Source organism: Phyllobates terribilis, unplaced genomic scaffold (assembly GCF_046119375.1).
Source record: "Phyllobates terribilis strain yellow unplaced genomic scaffold, ASM4611937v1 Scaffold_9__5_contigs__length_417890890, whole genome shotgun sequence".
In the NCBI taxonomy this organism is placed as follows: Eukaryota; Metazoa; Chordata; class Amphibia; order Anura; family Dendrobatidae; genus Phyllobates; species Phyllobates terribilis.
The window spans coordinates 239,028,564-239,048,937 of NW_027362769.1; the positions used below are offsets into that span (position 1 = coordinate 239,028,564).

Below are 20,374 nucleotides of genomic sequence, written 5' to 3' on the forward strand. Positions count from 1 at the left end.
AGGCTACTTTACTGCTGACTTTGTCAGAAAATTAATATTGTATAAGGGAATAGCACACCAAGAATAGGCCAAAACTGAATGTTTTTTTGAATGCTTTTAATTTTCTGCCCTCATATATATATAAGAAAAAAGTTATTACACAGAAAAGTGAAACACAGCAACATTTTGGGTAATGTACTCTTCATCAGGCTATGAATAGGGTATGTTGGGTTTATGGAATATCTTTCCTATACGAAAAATGCAGAATATCCACTTACACCAGTATATGAAGGGATGTAATCACTAGCCTGTCTAAGGATCCAGAGAGAGAGAGTGGAAATGACTATTGTCCATAGGAGAGGGGACCGAGTGGTACAACATGCAAGGGATATAGAGGAATCCGGTTTGAATGGAATGTGGGTATTCTGCATTTTATTTGCCCAGGAAAAACATTCCACATATACCCTATTCATGGTCTGACTCTAACGAAGGGTACATATTACCCAAAACATTTCCATACTTTACTTTGCGGCGTAATAACTTTTTTTGGATATAAGGGTGTAAAATTAAAAGCATTAAAAAAAACATTCTGTTTTGTGCCTATTCTTGTGTGCTATTCCTTTATACAATATTAAGTTATTAATAAGTTATAAGTAATTACCCTTTAGACTTCCTGTCAGAAGAGTCTCACTCAAATGCTACAGTAAGTCAGGGCTAAATCCGCATAAGGAGACTTATAGGTTGACTTGGCACTCTAGAAAAAGATAAACATCGTCCCTTAAGGCCCCGTCACACTTAGCGACGTTACAGCGATCCCGACAACGATACGACCTGTCAGGGATCCTTGCTGCGTCGCTATGTGGTCGCTGGTGAGCTGTCAAACAGGTAGGCTCACCAGCGATCAGGGGAATCTTTCCACGATGTCCTGCTCCTGGTTACCAGCCTGCTGAAGCAGGAGCAGGCTGGTAACCATGATAAACAGCGGGTTACCGCTCACCGTAGCAGAGTGGTAACCATGATAAACAGCGGGTTACTAAGTGCGCGTGTGCCCCTAGTAACCCGCTGTTTATCAGCGGGAGGGCAAAGACCAAAAAATGGTCCAGGACATTCCGCAGCGATCAGCGACCTCACAGCAGGGGCCTGATCGCTGCAAAGTGTCACACATAGCGACATCGCTGGTGAGGTCGCTGTTGCGTCACCAAAACCTTGACTCAGCAGTGATCTCGCTAGCGATCTCGCTATGTGAGACGGGGGCTTAAGATCCCATGTCAGAGACCTCTCACTCAGCCAAGTCAACAGGAGAACTGTGCACTGAGGAGTGGCAAACAGCAATGGAGTTTTTGGTTTGGCTTCTTATTCTAAATCATGAAGCAAGGCTCGTTAAAGGGTCATTATTGATATTTAGGATTGCTACATCCATTAGGTGGCATAAGAGGCTATTTGCATATGGATTGATTCTGCAACACTAAGAGGGAATGTCACATAAGTTGATTAGCAATAATAGTCTAGAATTGGAGGGTAGCCATATTCCATTGTCTGTCCATTAAAGGGAATCTGTCAGTAGGATCTACCCTCCTAAGCCGTCTATATATTGGCACGTAGGTAGTTGAATAAAGTGACACCTTGTGCTGTTCAGGTCTATGGACAGGACACTGATCTGCATGAGACTCCACCTCCAAAGCTTATCTTAAATAAAAGGGGGTGTTATGTAGAACAATGTGTGACTATAACTGACACATCTGCAGGTTCCTCTCAGTGCTTCCACTTCCATCTCACAGGCAGCCATTAGTTTTGCATTGCAGCAGAGCTGTGAGAGCTGAAGCTGCTAAAGTGTTTGCTATGAGACAAGTTCAGTTCTCCTGTTCTTTGTTGGTTACTAGTGTTGAGCATTCCGATACTGAAATATCGGGTATCGGCCGATATTCGCGGTATCGGAATTCCGATACTTAATTCCGATACTTTTACAATATCGAATACCGGAATCGGAAGTTCCCATGATGCCTGCGCTCTGCCGTTTCTCTGAAGGATGACAAGCTGGATGGCAGCGCTCAGCTGCGATCAAGCCTGTCATCAGAATGCCATCCCAGCGTGGGAGAATTCTCCTGATTGTTTAAAAGCCGGCGCGCGGTAAAAAGCCGCCGGCTTTTAAACAATCGCACAGCCCCATACTGCTTCCCCGCAGCCTCCCACCCCGATCCTCCGCTCCCCTCGCCACCTCCCATCCCGATCGTAAGTTAGGACCGGGCGGGGAGCGCAGCACCAAGGAGCGGGGAGCGAAGGACCCGGGCGGGGAAGCCGGCAGTGAAAAGACTTCACCGCCGGCTTTCCCGTTCTGTGCTGCGCTTTCCCGCCAGTTATTTCAAATGAACAGCTGCGGTATCAGGTGATGCCGATCAGCTGTTCATTTGAAGTCGCCGCGGTGCCCTCAGAGGGTTCATGTGAGTTCATGCTTGACTGCATTGCATGAACTCACATGAACTTTCCCACGGCCGCACAGGTCAGCCTCACCTCCCAGACCCGTCATGATTGGTATGTGTGGGTGTCTGTGCGATGTGTGCGGGTGTGCGCGGTGTCTGTGCGATGTCTGCGGGTGTGCGCGGTGTCTGTGCGATGTCTGCGGGTGTGTGCGGTGTCTGTGCGGTGTCTGCGGGTGTGTGCGGTGTCTGTGCGATGTGTGCGGGTGTGCGCGGTGCCTGTGCGATGTGTGCGGGTGTGCACGGTGTCTGTGTGATGTGTGCGGGTGTGTGCGTGCAGGCAGACATAGGCCGATGTGACACTACTACTCCCATCGGCCTATGTCTGTCCCCGGTCCACTCGTGCCAGCAGGATCAGCTCGATGGGAGCAGTAGTTCCCATCAGCCTGATCCTGCTATTTAAATTGCCCTACTGTGTCCCCAATAAATGTTAAATACATGTCATTGGTGGCCAGTGGTTGCCTACAATAAATTAGTTCATACATTACCTGTCCCCGCCGATCGCCACCTAAAATAAAGTAAAAAATAAAAAACTACACCTATACTCACCTAGACACCTAATTCCCCGAAGCCATCGATCTCCTGTAATAAAATATAAAATAATAAACCACAACCTTATCCTTACCCCTCCGTAGTAGTCCACGAGTGTCCCATGAAGATCTCCAGTTCAGAGCAGCCACATAGAATGTGACCGTTCTGAACCGCTGCCGCCGCTAGAATGACGGGGCCGTAAAGCAGCCCCGTCATTGCATAAGCGGGTTCGCCGGAGTTCAGGCAGCGCTGCTCCGGTCAGCTCCTTTACGGCCCTGCTGTATCGTGAGAAATTCCCACGGTACAGCAGTGCCGTAAAGGAGGTCTCCGGAGCTGCGCTGCCTGAATGCACTCCGGTGACCTCAGTCAGTGGCTCCCGCTGCCGGGAGCGGACGTGTTCCCGGCAGCGTGAGCTTACAGCAGCCATGCACAGCTGTCACCATCTCCAGATGTGACAGCTGTGCATGGGAGATCAACGCAGGAACGTGGACAGGTAACTATTTTTTTTTAGTAAACTAAGAATTAAATAAAATGGTGTGTTTTATTTCAAATAAATTATTTTTTTCTTGGTGTAGTGTGTTTTTTCTTTTTAACACTTTGTAGGTTAGTAATGGGGGTGTCTTATAGACGCCCATCATTACTAACCTGGGCTTCATGGCAGCTGGCGCTGATATGAACCCCAGCCCTATTACCCCCTGCCACCGCACCAGGGCAGCGTGGAAGAGCGAGGCTAAGTGCCAGAATTGGCGCATCCTATGGATGCGCCATTTCTGGGGTGGCTGACGGCTGGTGTTTCTAGCCTGGGAGGGGGCCAATATTCATGGCACCCTTCCTGGGCTATTAATATCAGCCCCCAGCTGTCTGCCTAGCCTTTGCTAGCTATTAAAATAGGGGGGACCCCACGTCATTTTTTTGGGGGGGTTCCCCATTTTAATAGCTAGTAAAGGCTGGGTATTCAGCTGGGGGCTGATATTAGTAGTCTGGGAAGCTCCGTGGGTATTACCCCCTTCCCAGGCTTCAAACATCTTCCCCAGCTGTCTGCTTAACCTCCGCTACAGACTAAAATTATGGGGGATCCCACGCCAATTTTTTTTTTAAATAAATCCTTTATTTTAACACTAAATGTCATTTGAGGAGTTAATAAAGATGCAGTCCCTAAATTATTATTTATTTTTTAATTAATTTTTCACAAAAATTTTGACGTGGGCTTTGCTATATTTTTGTATGCCAGCCAGGTACAGCATCCAGCTTCTATGAACGCGCCATTTTCCGGGGTGGCTGTGGACTGCAATTTGCAGCGGGGGGGGGGGCCCAGAAAGCTTGGGTCTCCCTGCGCTGCAGATTCCAGTCCCCAGCTGCCTAGTTGTACCTGGCTGGACACAAAAATAGGGCGAAGCTCCACGTATTTTTTTTTTTAATTATTTCATGAAATTCATGAAATAATAAAGAAAAAAAGGGCTTCCCTATATTGTTGTGTCCGGCCAGGTACAAATAGGCAGCTGGTGGTTGGGGGCAGCCCGTTCCTGCCTGCTGTACCTGGCTGGACACAAATATAGTGCAAAGCCCCACGTCAATTTTTTTTTAATTATTTCAGAAAATTCATGAAATAATTAAAAAAAAATTGATGTGGGGCTTCGCCCTATATTTGTGTCCAGCCAGGTACAGCAGGCAGGAAAGGGCTGCCCCCAACCACCAGCTGCCTATTTGTACCTGGCCGGACACAACAATATAGGGAAGCCCTTTTTTTAAAAAATTATTTCATGAAATAATTAAAAAAAAATTGACGTGGCGCTTCGCACTATATTTGGGTCCAGCCAGGTACAGCAGGCAGGAACGGGCTGCCCCCAACCACGAGCTGCCTATTTGTACCTGGCCGGACACAACAATATAGGGAAGCCCTTTTTTCCTTAATTATTTCATGAATTACATGAAATAATTTAAAAAAAAAATACGTAGGGCTTCACCCTATTTTTGTGTCCAGCCAGGTACAACTAGGCAGCTGGGGGCTGGAATCTGCAGCGCAGGGAGACCCAAGCTTTCTGGGCCCCACCCGCTGCAAATTGCAGTCCGCAGCCGCCCCGGAAAATGGCGCGTTCATAGAAGCGCCATCTTCTGGCGCTGTACCCTACTCATCCAGGGCCCTGGTGCGGTGGCTCACTGGGTAATAAAGGGGTTAAGGCCAGCTTGGCATTATCAGCTGGCCCTAAGCCCGAAATTCATGGGGTCACGCCAATATTAGACATGACCACCATGAATTTCTAGTAAAGTATTTAAAAAAAACACAACACCCAGAATAAAGTCCTTTAATTGAAATAAAGACACAATTCTTTATTGTTCTAAATTAAACTATACTTACCATCACGCCCATTCCAGCTGAAGCCAACGATCTCCTGCAATAAAAGAAAAATAATAAAGCAACCTCATCCTTACCTTTCCATGGTTCCCAGGACAGCTTCAGCTCTGCTACATCGAGATGACAGGCTGGACCGCAGCAGAACGCCGGCATCCAGCCTGTCATCCCGCAGACACTGAGAAGCGCAGGCATGCTTGCGCTCCTCAGTGTCTCTCTGTGACGGCATAAAGATGAGCCGAGTTCATGTCCAATGAACTCAGCTCACCTCATGCACGTCACTGACAGCGTGGGAAAATTCTCCTGCACTCAGCGCTTCAGCGTGAGAATTCTCCCACGCTGTCAGTGACGTACATGAAGTGAGCTGAGTTCATTGGACATGACCTCACCTCATTCACGTCACTGACAGCGTGGGGAAATTCTCACGCTGAAGCGCTGAGTGCAGGAGAATTCTCCCACGCTGTCAGTGACGTGCATGAGGTGAGCCGAGTTCATTGTCGGCTCATCTGGATGCCGTCACAGAGAGACCCTGAAGAGCGCAAGCATGCCTGCGCTTCTCAGTGTCTGCGGGATGACAGGCTGGATGGCAGCGTTCTGCTGCGGTCCAGCCTGTCATCTCGATGTAGCAGAGCTGGAGCCGTCGTGGGAACCATGGAAAGGTAAGGATGAGGTTGCTTTATTATTTTTCTTTTATTGCAGGAGATCGTTGGCTTCAGCTGGAATGGGCGTGACGGTAAGTATGGTTTAATTTAGAACAATAAAGAATTGTGTGTTTATTTCAATTAAAGGACTTTATTCTGGGTGTTTGTGTTTTTTTTTTAACTTTCACTATGGGGTTAGTAATGGGGGTGTCTTATAGACGCCTCTCCATTACTAACCTGGGCTTGATGTCAGCTGGCATTATAAGCTGACATCAACCCCAACCCTATTACCCCACTGCCACCGCTACAGGGCAGTGGGAAGAGCGAGGCTAAGTGCCAGAATTCTGGGGCGGCTGACGGCTGGTGTTTCTAGCCTAGGAGGGGGCCAATATTCATGCACCCTTCCTGGGCTATTAATATCAGCCCCCAGCTGTCTGCCTAGCCTTTGCTAGCTATTAAAATAGGGGGGACCCCACGTCATTTTTTTGGGGGGGTCCCCCATTTTAATAGCTAGTAAAGGCTAGGTATTCAGCTGGGGGCTGATATTAGTAGCCTGGGAAGCTCCGTGGGTATTACCCCCTTCCCAGGCTTCAAACATCTGCCTCAGCTGTCTGCTTAACCTCCGCTAGAGACTAAAATTAAGGGGAACCCCACGCCAATTTTTTTTTAAATAAATCCTTTATTTTAACACTAAATGACAAGTACAGTAAGCAACACTGTCACTGTACTTCATATATATGTGACTGACATGTTTCTATCTATCTAATCTATGTATGATTCTCTATTCCTTCTATTCTAAATTGTCGGGTACAGATGCTGAATTGCCGGCCGGCTTTCTTAAAGAGACGGTGCATGAAAACACTATTATTTTTTTATATAAATCCTTTACACTAAATGACAAGTACAGTAACCAACACTGTCACTGTACTTCATATATATGTGACTGACATGTTTCTATCTATCTAATCTATGTGTGAAGCTCTATTCTGTCTGTTATAAATTGTCGGGTACCGCTGCTGAATTGCCGGCCGGCTTTTTTAAAGAGACAGTGCATGAAAACACTATTATTTTTTTAAATAAATCCTTTACACTAAATGACAAGTACAGTAAGCAACACAGTCACTGTACTTCATATATATGTGACTGACATGTTTCTATCTATCTAATCTATGTGTGGTGCTCTATTCTTTCTGTTGTAAATTGTCGGGTACCGGTGTATGCGCTGATGAATTGCCGGCTTTTCGCGTAATACATTCTACATTATTCTTAGTTGTTTTACTTCATGTAGAATTAACCTACAAGGAAAGAAAGGGTTTATTTTCATTCCGATATTAGTGTCCCATTGACTTGCATTGGTTTCCGGTATCGGAATCGGCGATATCCGATACTTTTTGAGTATCGGTCCGATCCAATCCGATACGATATTTCCTGATATCGGAAGGTATCGCTCAACACTATTGGTTACACATCTCACACTGGTAACTCTCCCTTTCATTTAAAATAAACCCTGGAGGCAGATTCTCAGGGACTTCCTGCCCCATAGACTGGAACAGATCATTTACATATAAGAAAAATGTGAATTTCTCAGGAATAAGATATAAGATTGCAGATATCAAAGTATCATTTTATTCAGCTTCCCATGACCTGAATGCCCATATAAACAGCTTAGGGAGGTTGATCCTACTGACAGATTCCCTTTAAGTGTTGCTGCAGTTATTGTAAAATAGAAGTTGAACGCGGCATATCTGGACTAGTCTGACACCACTTCCACTCATTCCAGCATTGCACTATTATTAAACTCACAGTGATGTGAAAGATATTCCAATGTGTGCAGGGAGGAGGACATAAGAACATATCAATATTTTATCGTATCATGGATATGATGCCATCTGACTGTAAATCCTAACATATCATTGTAAATATCCTTGTCATTTTTGTTTTTATACAGATGCCGGAGGAGCTCTTCCACCCCCACCACCATATGGAGTTGGAGGGGCACAGTCCACAGGTATAGTGCAGTACTTACATGTACAGATATGAATAATTTTACTTTTGGTGTTCTGCACAGAACATGGCTCCCTATGCAAAACCATATTTAGTGCTCCTCCTAAAAATATATGTATTTACTATAAGTTTCATAGACATATATAGGGTTTTGCTGGAAGTCTTGTGACAAAGTCACTGGTAAAGTGCTGGAGGGGAGATATGTTTCCCTGAAGCTATTAGCTTCAGTGAATTAAAACCGTTAAGTTTCCTCCAGCATGATATATATGCTGAGAGGGGTTAAATCACCCTTTGCAAAAGGGCGTGTTTTTATGAGAACAACTATAGAGCAGAGAGGTTGTTCTTCATATCTCCACCTCAGTGTGTGATCTGGGGTTTAAATACTCAGCCTGCTGAGGCATTCAGTGTTCAGTGTCTGGAGAAGCTAGCTCCAGAGAGGGGCTTGTGTTTGTTTTCCTAAACTGTGTCTGCTGTGCTAACCCTGTGCGAGCCAAACCCCACAGGCCTATGGACTGCACTAACTTATTTTCTTCTGTTTACCCGTTATGCCAAGATAGGCCTGTTTGTTTTGAAGGACTTGATAGTGGTTTATGCCATGTTTTTAATAAACCACTCAAAAATTTAAAGGAACGGCATTCCTGCGTCCTCCATGTGCAGCTGAGTGAGCGATCTACCACAGTCTGTATACCTCAGATTTCATAAGAATCCTAAAAAATTTTTGAGAATTTTCCATGGCAACCAATAAGTAATATTGTAAGTGAGAATCTCTCTCATATACAGCATCTTTCATTGGCTCTGTCATTTATATCAGGACTTGGGCGTACTTTTCAATTTCAGCTGTGATGCATTAGTAAGCTGAAAAAACATATGTTGCTACTGTAGCGCCCCGAGGGTTCGGTTGCTACAGGGGTATTGCACCTCAACCAGAGGTGTGATATTTCACTCCCAGGTAAGGATGGAGTATGGACCAGGGCTCAGTTAGCTGCATACACCACACACACCCCATTTCCGGGGGACAGCTCTACGGTGCTCCCATTTATATATATATATGCAGGCACATCTGACTATGTCCCTGGCTGGAGTGGGGAGGGGGGAGGAAAACCCAGTGGTGTAGGAGCAGAAGGGGACGGTTTCTGAGCATAGGTAGGAGCTCATTGGGTGCAGGTCACCTGAGCTCACACACAGAGGAGGAGGTATATAAGGCGGGCACCATCTTAGTTCTAGGAGGAGAGAAGAGAAGTTCAGTGGAGAGGTGGCAGGGAGCAGAGGCTCTGTAGGAGCTCTGCTCAGAGGCAGGCCTAGAGAAAAGGCCGGGGCCAGAAAGGAGGAAGGAAGGAAGGAGAAGTAGGCCTGGAGAAGAGGCCGAGGAAAGGGGGAGAAGAAGGAACAGGAAAGAAGGAGAGGAGACCGAGAAGTAGAAAGGCTCAGAAACTAGAAGGAAGAAGGGACCCTAAGAACCCACGAGATAACGGGTGAAGGGTCAGGCAGAATAAGGGTACCGGATCCCAAATTGGTGGAGGTAAATCATCCCTCAGCCAAGAACCGGAGGTCGTGATCATTTATTGGTGCGACCCCCCGCCAAACCTGCTAGGAAGGCACCATATAGGAAAACGGGAAACGGGGCCCACGTTTGCCCGCATAGATCCGCGGCAGCTGGACAGAAGTTTGGTCACTGGTGGGGCATGAGCCAGAGAAAGGACAGAAGGAAGTCCTGTGCCATACTCTTGAATTGCCTGGGGGTTGACCGAGCCCCTCACCTGGTGGACGCAGCACTGCTTGGGCAGTCATTACCTGTACAGAAGTGGCTTGGAGTATACGAACTGTGAGTAAAAGACCCTGGACTGCAACACGTTGTCTTTGTGTTTCTTACCGCGCCAGCACTAACGGTACTGGGACGCCCCGCACCACAACTCCCACCATCTACGCTCACTGCCCTGAGGCTACACTCCTCTCATGGGGAGTTATACTATGCTCTGCTGCACCCACAACACCAGCCTCAGCGGTGTGCCCTGCAGCGGCGGTTCACTCTGACCACAATCCACGGGTGGCGTAGTCGGACATTGCAAACCATATAAATAGACTGTCACTGCATTTGGTCTGACCACCCTGAGCCACGGGACCGGGTTGCCACTACTACCCCCATCAGCACCGTAGAAGGCCCGATTCCGAGTACCCCACGGCCCAGGGGGCCAGTCACTACATGCCTTATTTATTATGGCTGTCTTCATTTGCTTTGCTAATAAATTTTTCTCAATATATATTTTTTCCCTTTTAAAGTGAAGAGGAAAAGCAATGAAGGCCACGCTGACAGCTAAAGTTACATTGAAAAAATGTTTGCAAAAATAATGCTGACATATGTGACATCTCGATTTTGGGACTGCTTACAGCACAAAACATAGCGAAATAAACACCAGAACGGTAACTGCGTACTTAGCCTTCCATAGGCATAGAGAGGGATTTTCTTTTATTAATTCTACTATATAATACCAAACTTCCCAAAAATGCAACACAGTTTAAGTGCCAAATGTTATGGTATTCAATGTGCAAACAATATATACTGTATATTAGTGCACCCAACTAATATGCTATATATAATCTAACTAATATGGCATCCAATTAACAAAACATTTGCCACATTGTACTCAAATTAAAGAAAAGTGCCTAAAGAGTCATATGTAACCAAAATAATATACCTTCCTGTACCATTTTATACGGCATTTGATCCTAACTTATATTACAGACACTGTCTAAATTTCAAGCGATACCATACGCAAATGTGACACCCCAGGGGTCTGGTTGCCACAGTGATAGAGATATTACGTCTGAGAGCAGGTGGGAGGTCCTTTGGTCAGGGATCCTGTGCATGCCACACCTCCTGCCCAGTCTTGGGAGGGGAAGGACTTCCCCTATATAAACCTGGGGCTGAGGCAGGGTAGGGAGTTCTGAGAGGAGAAGACAGGGAGCAGAGCTGCTCTATGGGCTCTGCTCCACAGGCAGGCCCTGTCCAGGGGCCTGAGCCTGGAGTCAAGGAGAGTAGAGACAAGAAACAGCAGAAGCAATACTACTACGAGTCAGGGGCTGGCAGCTGCAGAGCTCGCCCTGACTGAGAAGCTTTCTTACCGGACCCGGCGTCCGAGGCTGTGGGGACTAACTCTTACCCAGCAGCAGAAGCCGACCGGCAGGAAATTTCAGGTCCTCAGGCCCAGAAACCCGAAGGCACGGTCACACGCGTGGGACCAGCACCGCCATCGTGGAGCGGAAGCCATTAGAAGGCCCCGAGTCACCGGCCATACGGGTGAGCACCACACGGTACACTCAGGGACGTGGGCTACTTATATCCGCTTCTAGCAAGGTAGCCAGAAGAGTACAGTCAGTTTGGGAGGCCTACAACTCCGCCTGGCCAGGGGAGATCCCATCTGCTCAAGGACTGACCAGGCCCCGTTCACTAGCAAGTACTCCGGGAGGGTCTATCGTTGTTACCAGTAAAGACCCTGAATTACACCGCACCGTCTCTGAGTGGTTCCTGCTACCCCCATCATCCACATCTGCTGCCCTGAGGCCATACCCCTCCCGTTGGGGGTTATACCATCTACGCTGCACCATCCATCCACCGGCCTCAGCGGACTGTCCTGCAGCGGCAGCTCCATAGCTGCATTCAACGGGTGGCGTAGTCGTCCTACATCTAACGCTGTTACATCGCCGCTCAGTTTGACTCCCTGGGCACGGACCGGGTCACCGCCACGAGACTACAACCCTCAAGAGATCCGGCTCCGGGTAAGCTCCCGCGTGCACAACGCAGCGCGACACAGGCCCAGGGGCGCGTCAAATTTTGGCGTAGTCGGCAGGATTTCGTGCCCGCAACCACCGGGTACTGCGTGCCTGAAAAACAAAGACTGTTCAAACTTACCAGTGGTGAAGATTCCCGCTATCCGTGGAGGTTTCCCGCCATCCGGCGCCATCTTCTACCTTCTTCCCGCCATCCGCGAAGTTTTCCCGCCATCCGGCGCCATCTTCGACCTTCTTCCCGCCATCCGTGGAGTTTTCCCGCCATTGGACGCCATCTTGAGGACGCCGCACGGGAAGAAGAGGGGCGTGGACTCCGAAAGCGCGCGAGAACTGAAGCCCCGCCTCACGTCCGGACGTTGCGTAAGGTCCTGGAAGGAGCCCAGCAGACGCCGACGTCACCGGAGCGCGACGGAAGGTCCTCAACCCTGACGATCCACTGCGGAGCCGCGGCCTACGGAACAGGATCATCGCAAGGTAGGCCACGGTCCACTAGGGGGGAGGAAGATGTCGGATACGGAGGAGAGCTTCACTGCCTCAACCCCCGCCAGCGCCACCGCTGCTGCAGTTATGCCCTTCACCATGCCCTATATCCCGGGAGCAGCTTGGCTACCCCAGTACTCAGGGGAGTCACATACCCTGCATGACTTTAGAGAAAAGCTGGATAGCCTCTTCCAGGTGTACCCCCTCACAGAAGAGCAAAAATTGAGCATCCTGGTGGCCCAACTAACTGGGGCAGCCAAAAGGGAAGTAAAATCCTGGCCACCTGGGAGGAAGACTGTCGCAGGGATACTAACCCGGCTGAAGGACACCTTTGATACCCGCACCTCAGCCGAGATTAAGCTTAGATTCTACGGGTGCAAGCAGAGAGCGCATGAGAGTATAAGGGACTATGCACTAAACCTACAAGAGGCCCTGAGGGCCATAAAGCAGACCGACCCTGATGGGGTGGGAAACGAGGACAGGCTGTTGACTGAACAATTTATAGAGGGTTTATATTGCAATGCCCACCGAACCCAGTTGCGGGCAATGGCCTTACAGGATCCCCATCTGGACTTTGCACAGTTCAAGGACAGAGCCATCCGGGTGCTCCGAGAACCGGCACCGGGTGGCGTTGTGACCCACAGGCGCCCAGCTATCACTTACCACCAGGAGGCGGCGCCCTTGTCGGCAGGGCCTGTGGGAGCTGATGCGCAGGCTTTGGACAATGACCCGGCTCCAGACCTACGCCATCAGGTCCAAGAGCTAGCTAAGAGCGTTGCTGCGCTAACCCGAACTGTGCAGTCTTTACAGGTTTCCACCCCAGGGAAGATCCAGCTGGCATCCGGACCGGAGGACAGCCCGTGGCGTCGACCAAGGAGGACCCCACCGGCCAGAGGAAGACCCAGTGACCGATACAGCGAGGACGGACGACCCATCTGCCGCCGCTGCAATCAACCCGGACATATGGAAAGGTACTGTTCTTTAAACGGGCACAACCTGGGGTAGAGGGCCAACCCCCAGGAAAAAGATCACCAGGCCCATCGAACTGGCGCGACAGATATGTGGGAGGACGTCCAGTCTTGCCTGTGGTACTGGATGGCATTCCCATGAGTGCCCTACTGGACACCGGGTCACAGGTCACCACCATCCCGTACGTGCTCTTTAAGCAGTACTGGAATGACTCGGATATTACCCGCTACCCTGACGACGACTTGAGTATCATCGCCAGCAATGGCCAGCCCGTGCCACAGATCGGATTTAAAGAGGTGACCATCAAAATCGGTAGAGTCGAACTGGCAGCACAGGGACTGATCATTGTAGACATTGACAGACATGAGAGCCACCCAAAAATAACTCTAGGAACTAATGTAATTGAGAATTGTCTTGCAGAAGTGATTTTCCTTCTACAGCAGGTTGCCAAGAACGCCAGCTCCGGCGAGCAGCGAGTGCTCCAGAAAGAGATCCGGGCACTGATGCGACGGCAACAGGTGGAACTCTCCGGCGGTGAGATTGGTAGCGTAAGAATGTGTGACCCTTTCCCTATTGCCATGCCCCCAAAAAGTGAAATGATGATTTGGTGCCGGGCAGCTATTGGTCTGAGAGGTAGAGATTACCAGGCAATGGTAGAACCAGTTTACTCAGACAGTAGGCCCACCATTTTGACAGCACGGGGGGTGGTCAATGTACGCCATGGGAGGGTGCCCGTTCGCATAATCAATATCGGGGAGAGGGAAGTGTACCTGCCCCGGTATGCCACGCTAGCAAAATTATATACCATCAACCAAAACTCTATACAGTCTGTGGAACCCTTGCCTCCATCTCACCCGGAGGAAGGTAACGGCTCTAAGAAAGTAATGGAGGATTGGTGTCAGCAACTACACTTGGGAACTGACTCCACTCCCTCCCACCAGAAACAGGGAGTCTACCGGGTGGTTCAAGAGTATGAGAGAGTGTTTAGTAAACACCCGTTAGACTTCGGGCGAGTCAAGGGGGTAGAACACCGCATCCCCACGGGAGATCATCCTCCCATAAAAGAGAGGTATCGACCCGTACCCCCTGCACATTACCAACACGCCAAGGGGATGCTTAGAGACATGAAGGAGGCTGGGGTAATCCGGGATAGCTGTAGCCCCTGGGCAGCCCCGCTAGTTTTAGTCAAAAAGAAAGACAACACCATGAGGATGTGTGTAGATTACCGGAAAATCAACCGTATCACACACAAGGATGCGTACCCCTTACCAAGGATAGAGGAGTCATTGGCTGCTTTAAGGTCTGCTAACTTCTTCTCTACCTTGGATCTCACTAGCGGGTACTGGCAGGTTCCTGTAGCAGAGGCGGACCGGGAGAAGACCGCATTCACCACCCCGATGGGACTTAGCGAGTTCACCTGCATGCCGTTCGGACTCTGCAACGCCCCAGGAACCTTCCAACGATTAATGGAGTGCTGTCTGGGCCACAGAAACTTCGAGACGGTCCTGTTGTACCTGGACGATGTCATTGTATACTCCAAAACTTATGAGGACCACCTGAAACACCTGGCGGAGGTGTTCGAAGCTCTGGCGAGTTACGGCCTAAAGGTGAAACCCTCCAAGTGTCACCTCCTGAAACCAAAGGTGCAGTAGCTGGGACACGTGGTGAGCGCTGACGGAGTGGCTCCCGACCCCGATAAGATCACCGCAATTAAGGGATGGCCAAGCCCCTCCAGCGTAAAAGAAGTGCGGCAGTTCCTCGGGTTGGTAGGCTACTACCGAAGGTTTATTCCCGGTTTCACCAAAAAGGCAGCGCCTATGCAGGACCTCCTGATAGGCCAGTCCCGGAAGGCCAAGAACCAGAAGCCGCCCTTCAAATGGGAAGAGCTAGAAGAAGAGTCCTTCCGCCAGCTGAAGATGGCCCTCACGGGGGATGAAATCTTGGCGTACCCGGATTATAGCCAGCCCTTCATCCTCTACACTGACGCCAGTAACATCGGGCTAGGAGCCGTACTGTCCCAGATCCAGCAGGGGAAAGAACGAGTAATCGCCTACGCCAGCCGAAAACTGCGACCCACTGAAAGGAACCCCGAGAATTATAGCTCATTCAAGCTAGAGTTCCTGGCCGTGGTATGGGCAGTCACTGAGCGCTTTAAGCATTACCTTGCTTCTTCCCGGTTCACCGTGTACACGGATAACAACCCGTTGACACACCTGGACACGGCAAGACTCGGTGCCCTGGAGCAGAGGTGGATGGCCCGTCTGTCCAACTACGAGTTCATAATCAAATATCGGGCAGGGCGCTCCAATACTAACGCGGACGCCCTGTCCAGGATGCCCAACCTGCCGGACGAAGGAGAAGATCCGGAGGGACTAGAAGAAATTGAACTCCCTGCGTTCCACCGTCATGGGACTATCCAGTATTCCCACCGGGTAAGGAGTAAGCAGGCTGCTACGTTGAACCCCTTACCTCACTATAACTGGGCGGAAACGCAAGACAGCGACCCTGCCGTCCGACTGGTGAAGGAGATGCTGACTCGGCCGGAGGCTCGCCTTGAACCAGACGCTCCGGAGGAAGCCAAACAACTATGGGCAGAGAAGAGTCGACTGTTCCTTTACAAAGGGAAGTTGTGCCGCAGAATGGTTAACTCCCGGACGCATGAATTACTCTGGCAAGTAGTGGTGCCACGAAGAGACGCAGCCATGGTGATGGAGGCATACCACGACGGAGCTGGACACTTCGGGTGGAAGAAGCTGGAGTTCCTGCTGCGCGAGCGATTCCACTGGGTAGGCATGAGGGGAACCATTGAGAAGTGGTGCAGAGATTGTGGCCCGTGCAACCTGAGAAGGAAGGACCGCGCCAGCCAGAAGACTCCCCTGCAGTCCATCGTCACCCGGCAACCGTTGGAACTGGTAGCCTTGGATCATGTAAAACTGACCCCAAGCAGAAGTGGCTACGTCTACGCGTTAACCATCGTGGATCATTACTCCCGGTTTCTGGTTGTCGTCCCCGTCAAGGACTTAACGGCTCAAACAGCAGCTAGAGCCTTCCAGCAGCACTTTTGCCGTCCACACGGGTACCCGGACCAAGTGCTGACGGACCAGGGACCTGCCTTTGAAGCGGAGGTCTTCCAGGAATTCTGCAATCTGTATGGCTGCCGGAAGATAAGGACGACACCCTACCATCCGCAGACTAATGGACTTTGTGAAAAAATGAACCAGGTGGTAATGGATCTTCTAAAAACGTTGCCCCTGGAAGAACGCAGTCTGTGGCCTGAAAAGTTGCCCGATCTGGTGGACCTATACAACCACATCCCGGTAGGTTCCACCAACTGTACCCCGGCTTACCTAATGAGGGCAAGACCTGGTAAGTTACCTGTTGACCTGGAAATGGGAGTCCTGACACCCGAGGACACTTCACCAGAAACAGACTGGGACACAGAGAGGCAGCAGCAGTACCGGAGAGTACAGGAGAGCGTGGAGCGAAGTCTCTGTCAGGCTAGGGAAAGACAAGAGAAAACTTATAACCAGTATGCTCCCGCTGTTCCCCTGGTACCCGGAGAGCAGGTCTTGAAGAGGAAGAGACGGCTCCACAAGTTGGACGACCAGTGGGAGAAGGACCCGTACACCGTACTGCCCTCAAGCCACGAAAACCCGAAGGTCTGTACCATCAGTAAAGACGGAGGGGAAACCACAGCCATTGTATCCCGGGACCACCTGAAGAAGTGTCCCGAACAACTGAGGAATCCTGAAGAGGAACAAGAAGACCATCGACCCGTAGAGGAAAGGGAAGATATGGTTAGTACCGTGCTCGGGGACTTCCCTCGGTCTTGGACTCAAGTCAATGGTGCAGTTGTGGTACCCGTACTCACCTTCCTCCAACCATCATCCCAAGAACCTACGGAGCAACCGGTAGAGCTGGAAGAACAGCCGGTCCAGGAGGCAGAAGACTCTACACAAGCAGACCCGGAAAGTCAACCCTCTGCTTATAGTGAGCCTGCCATACCCCTAGTGAGCCAGAGGGCCCATAGACAGCTGCCCAGTTTACCCTTGACAGCTCCTACACCCTGTAGTTCAGGGCCAGACAGTCAGCTCCGTAGGTCCACTAGGGCCACTAGAGGCCAGCTACCCGCACGTTGGAGGATCTAAATGTTTAAGCTATCTTATAATGTTTACTTGTTTATAGTTGCTTGTGTATAATTTTGTGTTTCTAGTTCTTTTTAGGAGTCCTTGGTGGATTTACCGGGAATCCTTGTACATAGTTGGAGCATAACCCAGGATGGACTAAAGACTGTTAAGGACTCGGGGCAGGACAGGCCCCTACCTGGTTACGTCTCCCTGTTTTGGTGAAATGGACACCTTGCTTTTCAAAACTGCACCCGGTTGCGGACACGCCGTAACCATCTTATGTGTTTTTCTTGTTGTATTGTTATTGCTATACCTTGTTATGTTTTTCTAAAAAATATGTTTAGTCCCGGAGTACTAAATTTCACTAGGGGGGAATGTGACACCCCAGGGGTCTGGTTGCCACAGTGATAGAGATATTACGTCTGAGAGCAGGTGGGAGGTCCTTTGGTCAGGGATCCTGTGCATGCCACACCTCCTGCCCAGTCTTGGGAGGGGAAGGACTTCCCCTATATAAACCTGGGGCTGAGGCAGGGTAGGGAGTTCTGAGAGGAGAAGACAGGGAGCAGAGCTGCTCTATGGGCTCTGCTCCACAGGCAGGCCCTGTCCAGGGGCCTGAGCCTGGAGTCAAGGAGAGTAGAGACAAGAAACAGCAGAAGCAATACTACTACGAGTCAGGGGCTGGCAGCTGCAGAGCTCGCCCTGACTGAGAAGCTTTCTTACCGGACCCGGCGTCCGAGGCTGTGGGGACTAACTCTTACCCAGCAGCAGAAGCCGACCGGCAGGGGATTTCAGGTCCTCAGGCCCAGAAACCCGAAGGCACGGTCACACGCGTGGGACCAGCACCGCCATCGTGGAGCGGAAGCCATTAGAAGGCCCCGAGTCACCGGCCATACGGGTGAGCACCACACGGTACACTCAGGGACGTGGGCTACTTATATCCGCTTCTAGCAAGGTAGCCAGAAGAGTACAGTCAGTTTGGGAGGCCTACAACTCCGCCTGGCCAGGGGAGATCCCATCTGCTCAAGGACTGACCAGGCCCCGTTCACTAGCAAGTACTCCGGGAGGGTCTATCGTTGTTACCAGTAAAGACCCTGAATTACACCGCACCGTCTCTGAGTGGTTCCTGCTACCCCCATCATCCACATCTGCTGCCCTGAGGCCATACCCCTCCCGTTGGGGGTTATACCATCTACGCTGCACCATCCATCCACCGGCCTCAGCGGACTGTCCTGCAGCGGCAGCTCCATAGCTGCATTCAACGGGTGGCGTAGTCGTCCTACATCTAACGCTGTTACATCGCCGCTCAGTTTGACTCCCTGGGCACGGACCGGGTCACCGCCACGAGACTACAACCCTCAAGAGATCCGGCTCCGGGTAAGCTCCCGCGTGCGCAACGCAGCGCGACACAGGCCCAGGGGCGCGTCACAAATAATATGCCATACTACACCCAAATAATAAACCATACAGTACCATAATTTATTGCATAGGATATGGAAATTTTATCATTCAATTGTTACATAAATATGATGCGCTTGTATTTCAGTATACAAAGTTTTAAAGTTTTTAAGGTTTAAAAAAGACACAGATACATTGAGTTCAACCCTAACAAATTTACCCAGAGGAAGGCAAAAATCCTACAAGGTGTCTATCCGTAGAATAACATCCCAGCTCCGGAATCTTATAGTCATGGGTGATATACAGTGGGGAAAAAAGTATTTAGTCAGCCACCAATTGTGCAACTTCTCCCACTTAAAAAGTTGAGAGAGGTCTGTAATTGACATCATAGGTAGACCGCAACTATAAGAGACAAAATGAGAAAACAAATCCTGAAAATCACATTGTCTGATTTGGAAAGAACATGGGGTGACCTAGTGAATGACCTGCAGAGAGCTGGGACCAACGTTACACAGGTTACCATCAGTAACACACTACGCCACCAGGGAATCAGATCCTGCAGTGCCAGACGTGTCCCCTGCTTAAGCCATTACATGTCCAGGCCCATCTGAAGTTTGCTAGAGAGCATTTGGATGATCCAGAAGAGTATTGGGAGAGTGACATATGGTCAGATGAAACCAAAGTAAAACTGTTTGGTAGAAACACAACTCTGCGTGTTTGGAGGAGAAAGAATGCTGAGTTGCATCCAAACACCATACCTACTGTGAAGCATGAGGGTGGCAACATCATGCTTTGGGGCTGTTTCTCTGCCAAGGGACCAGGACGACTGATCCGTGTACATGAAAGAATGAATGGAGCCATGTATCGTGATATTTTGAGTGCAAATCTCCTTCCATCAGCAAGAGCATTGAAGATGAAACATGGCTGGGTCTTTCAGCATGACAATGATCCCAAACACACCGCCAGGGCAATGAGGGAGTGACTTCGTAAGAAGCATTTCAAGGTCCTGGAGTGGCCTAGCCAGTCTCCAGATCTAAACCCTATAGAAAACCTTTGGACGGAGTTGAAAGTCCGTGTTGCCCAGCGACAACCCCAAAACATCACTGCTCTAGAGGAGATCTGCATGGAGGAATGGGCCAACATACCAGCAACAGTATGTGCCAACCTTGTAAAGACTTACAGAAAATGTTTGACCTCTGTCAGTTCTACTTTGGTTTCATCTGACCATATGACATTCTCTCAATACTCTTCTGGATCATCCAAATGCTCTCTTTCAAACTTCAGATGGGCCCGGAAATGTAATGGCTTAAGCAGGGGGACACGTCTGGCACTGCAGGATCTGAGTCCCTAGCGGCGTAGTGTGTTACTGATGGTAGCCTGTGTCACGTTGGTCCCAGCTCTCTGCAGGTCATTCACTAGGTCCCCCCGTGTGGTTCTGGGATTTTTGCTCACCAGTCCTGAGATCATTTTGACCCCACGGGGTGAGATCTTTTGTGGAGCCCCAGATCAAGGGAGATTATCAGTGGTCTTGTATGTCTTCCATTTTCTAATTATCGCTAGTGTTGAGCCACCCCCGTAGTGTTCGAGTTCGGTTCGGTTCGTCGAACACCCGTGTGTTCGCCGAACTGTTCGTCGAAC

At 49.8% G+C, this 20,374-nt stretch overlaps 1 protein-coding gene across 5 annotated transcripts in view; it reads left to right on the top strand.

Annotated features, from left to right (window-relative positions):
- Positions 1-20,374, top strand: part of LOC141160946 (uncharacterized) — a 175,908-nt gene that overhangs the window by 26,775 nt on the left and 128,759 nt on the right. For all 5 annotated transcript variants that reach the window (XM_073645740.1, XM_073645739.1, XM_073645742.1 and 2 more), the window contains exon 3: positions 7,924-7,983. In XM_073645740.1, coding sequence (XP_073501841.1) covers positions 7,924-7,983 — 60 coding nt within the window. The remainder of the gene's footprint in view (positions 1-7,923; positions 7,984-20,374) is intronic.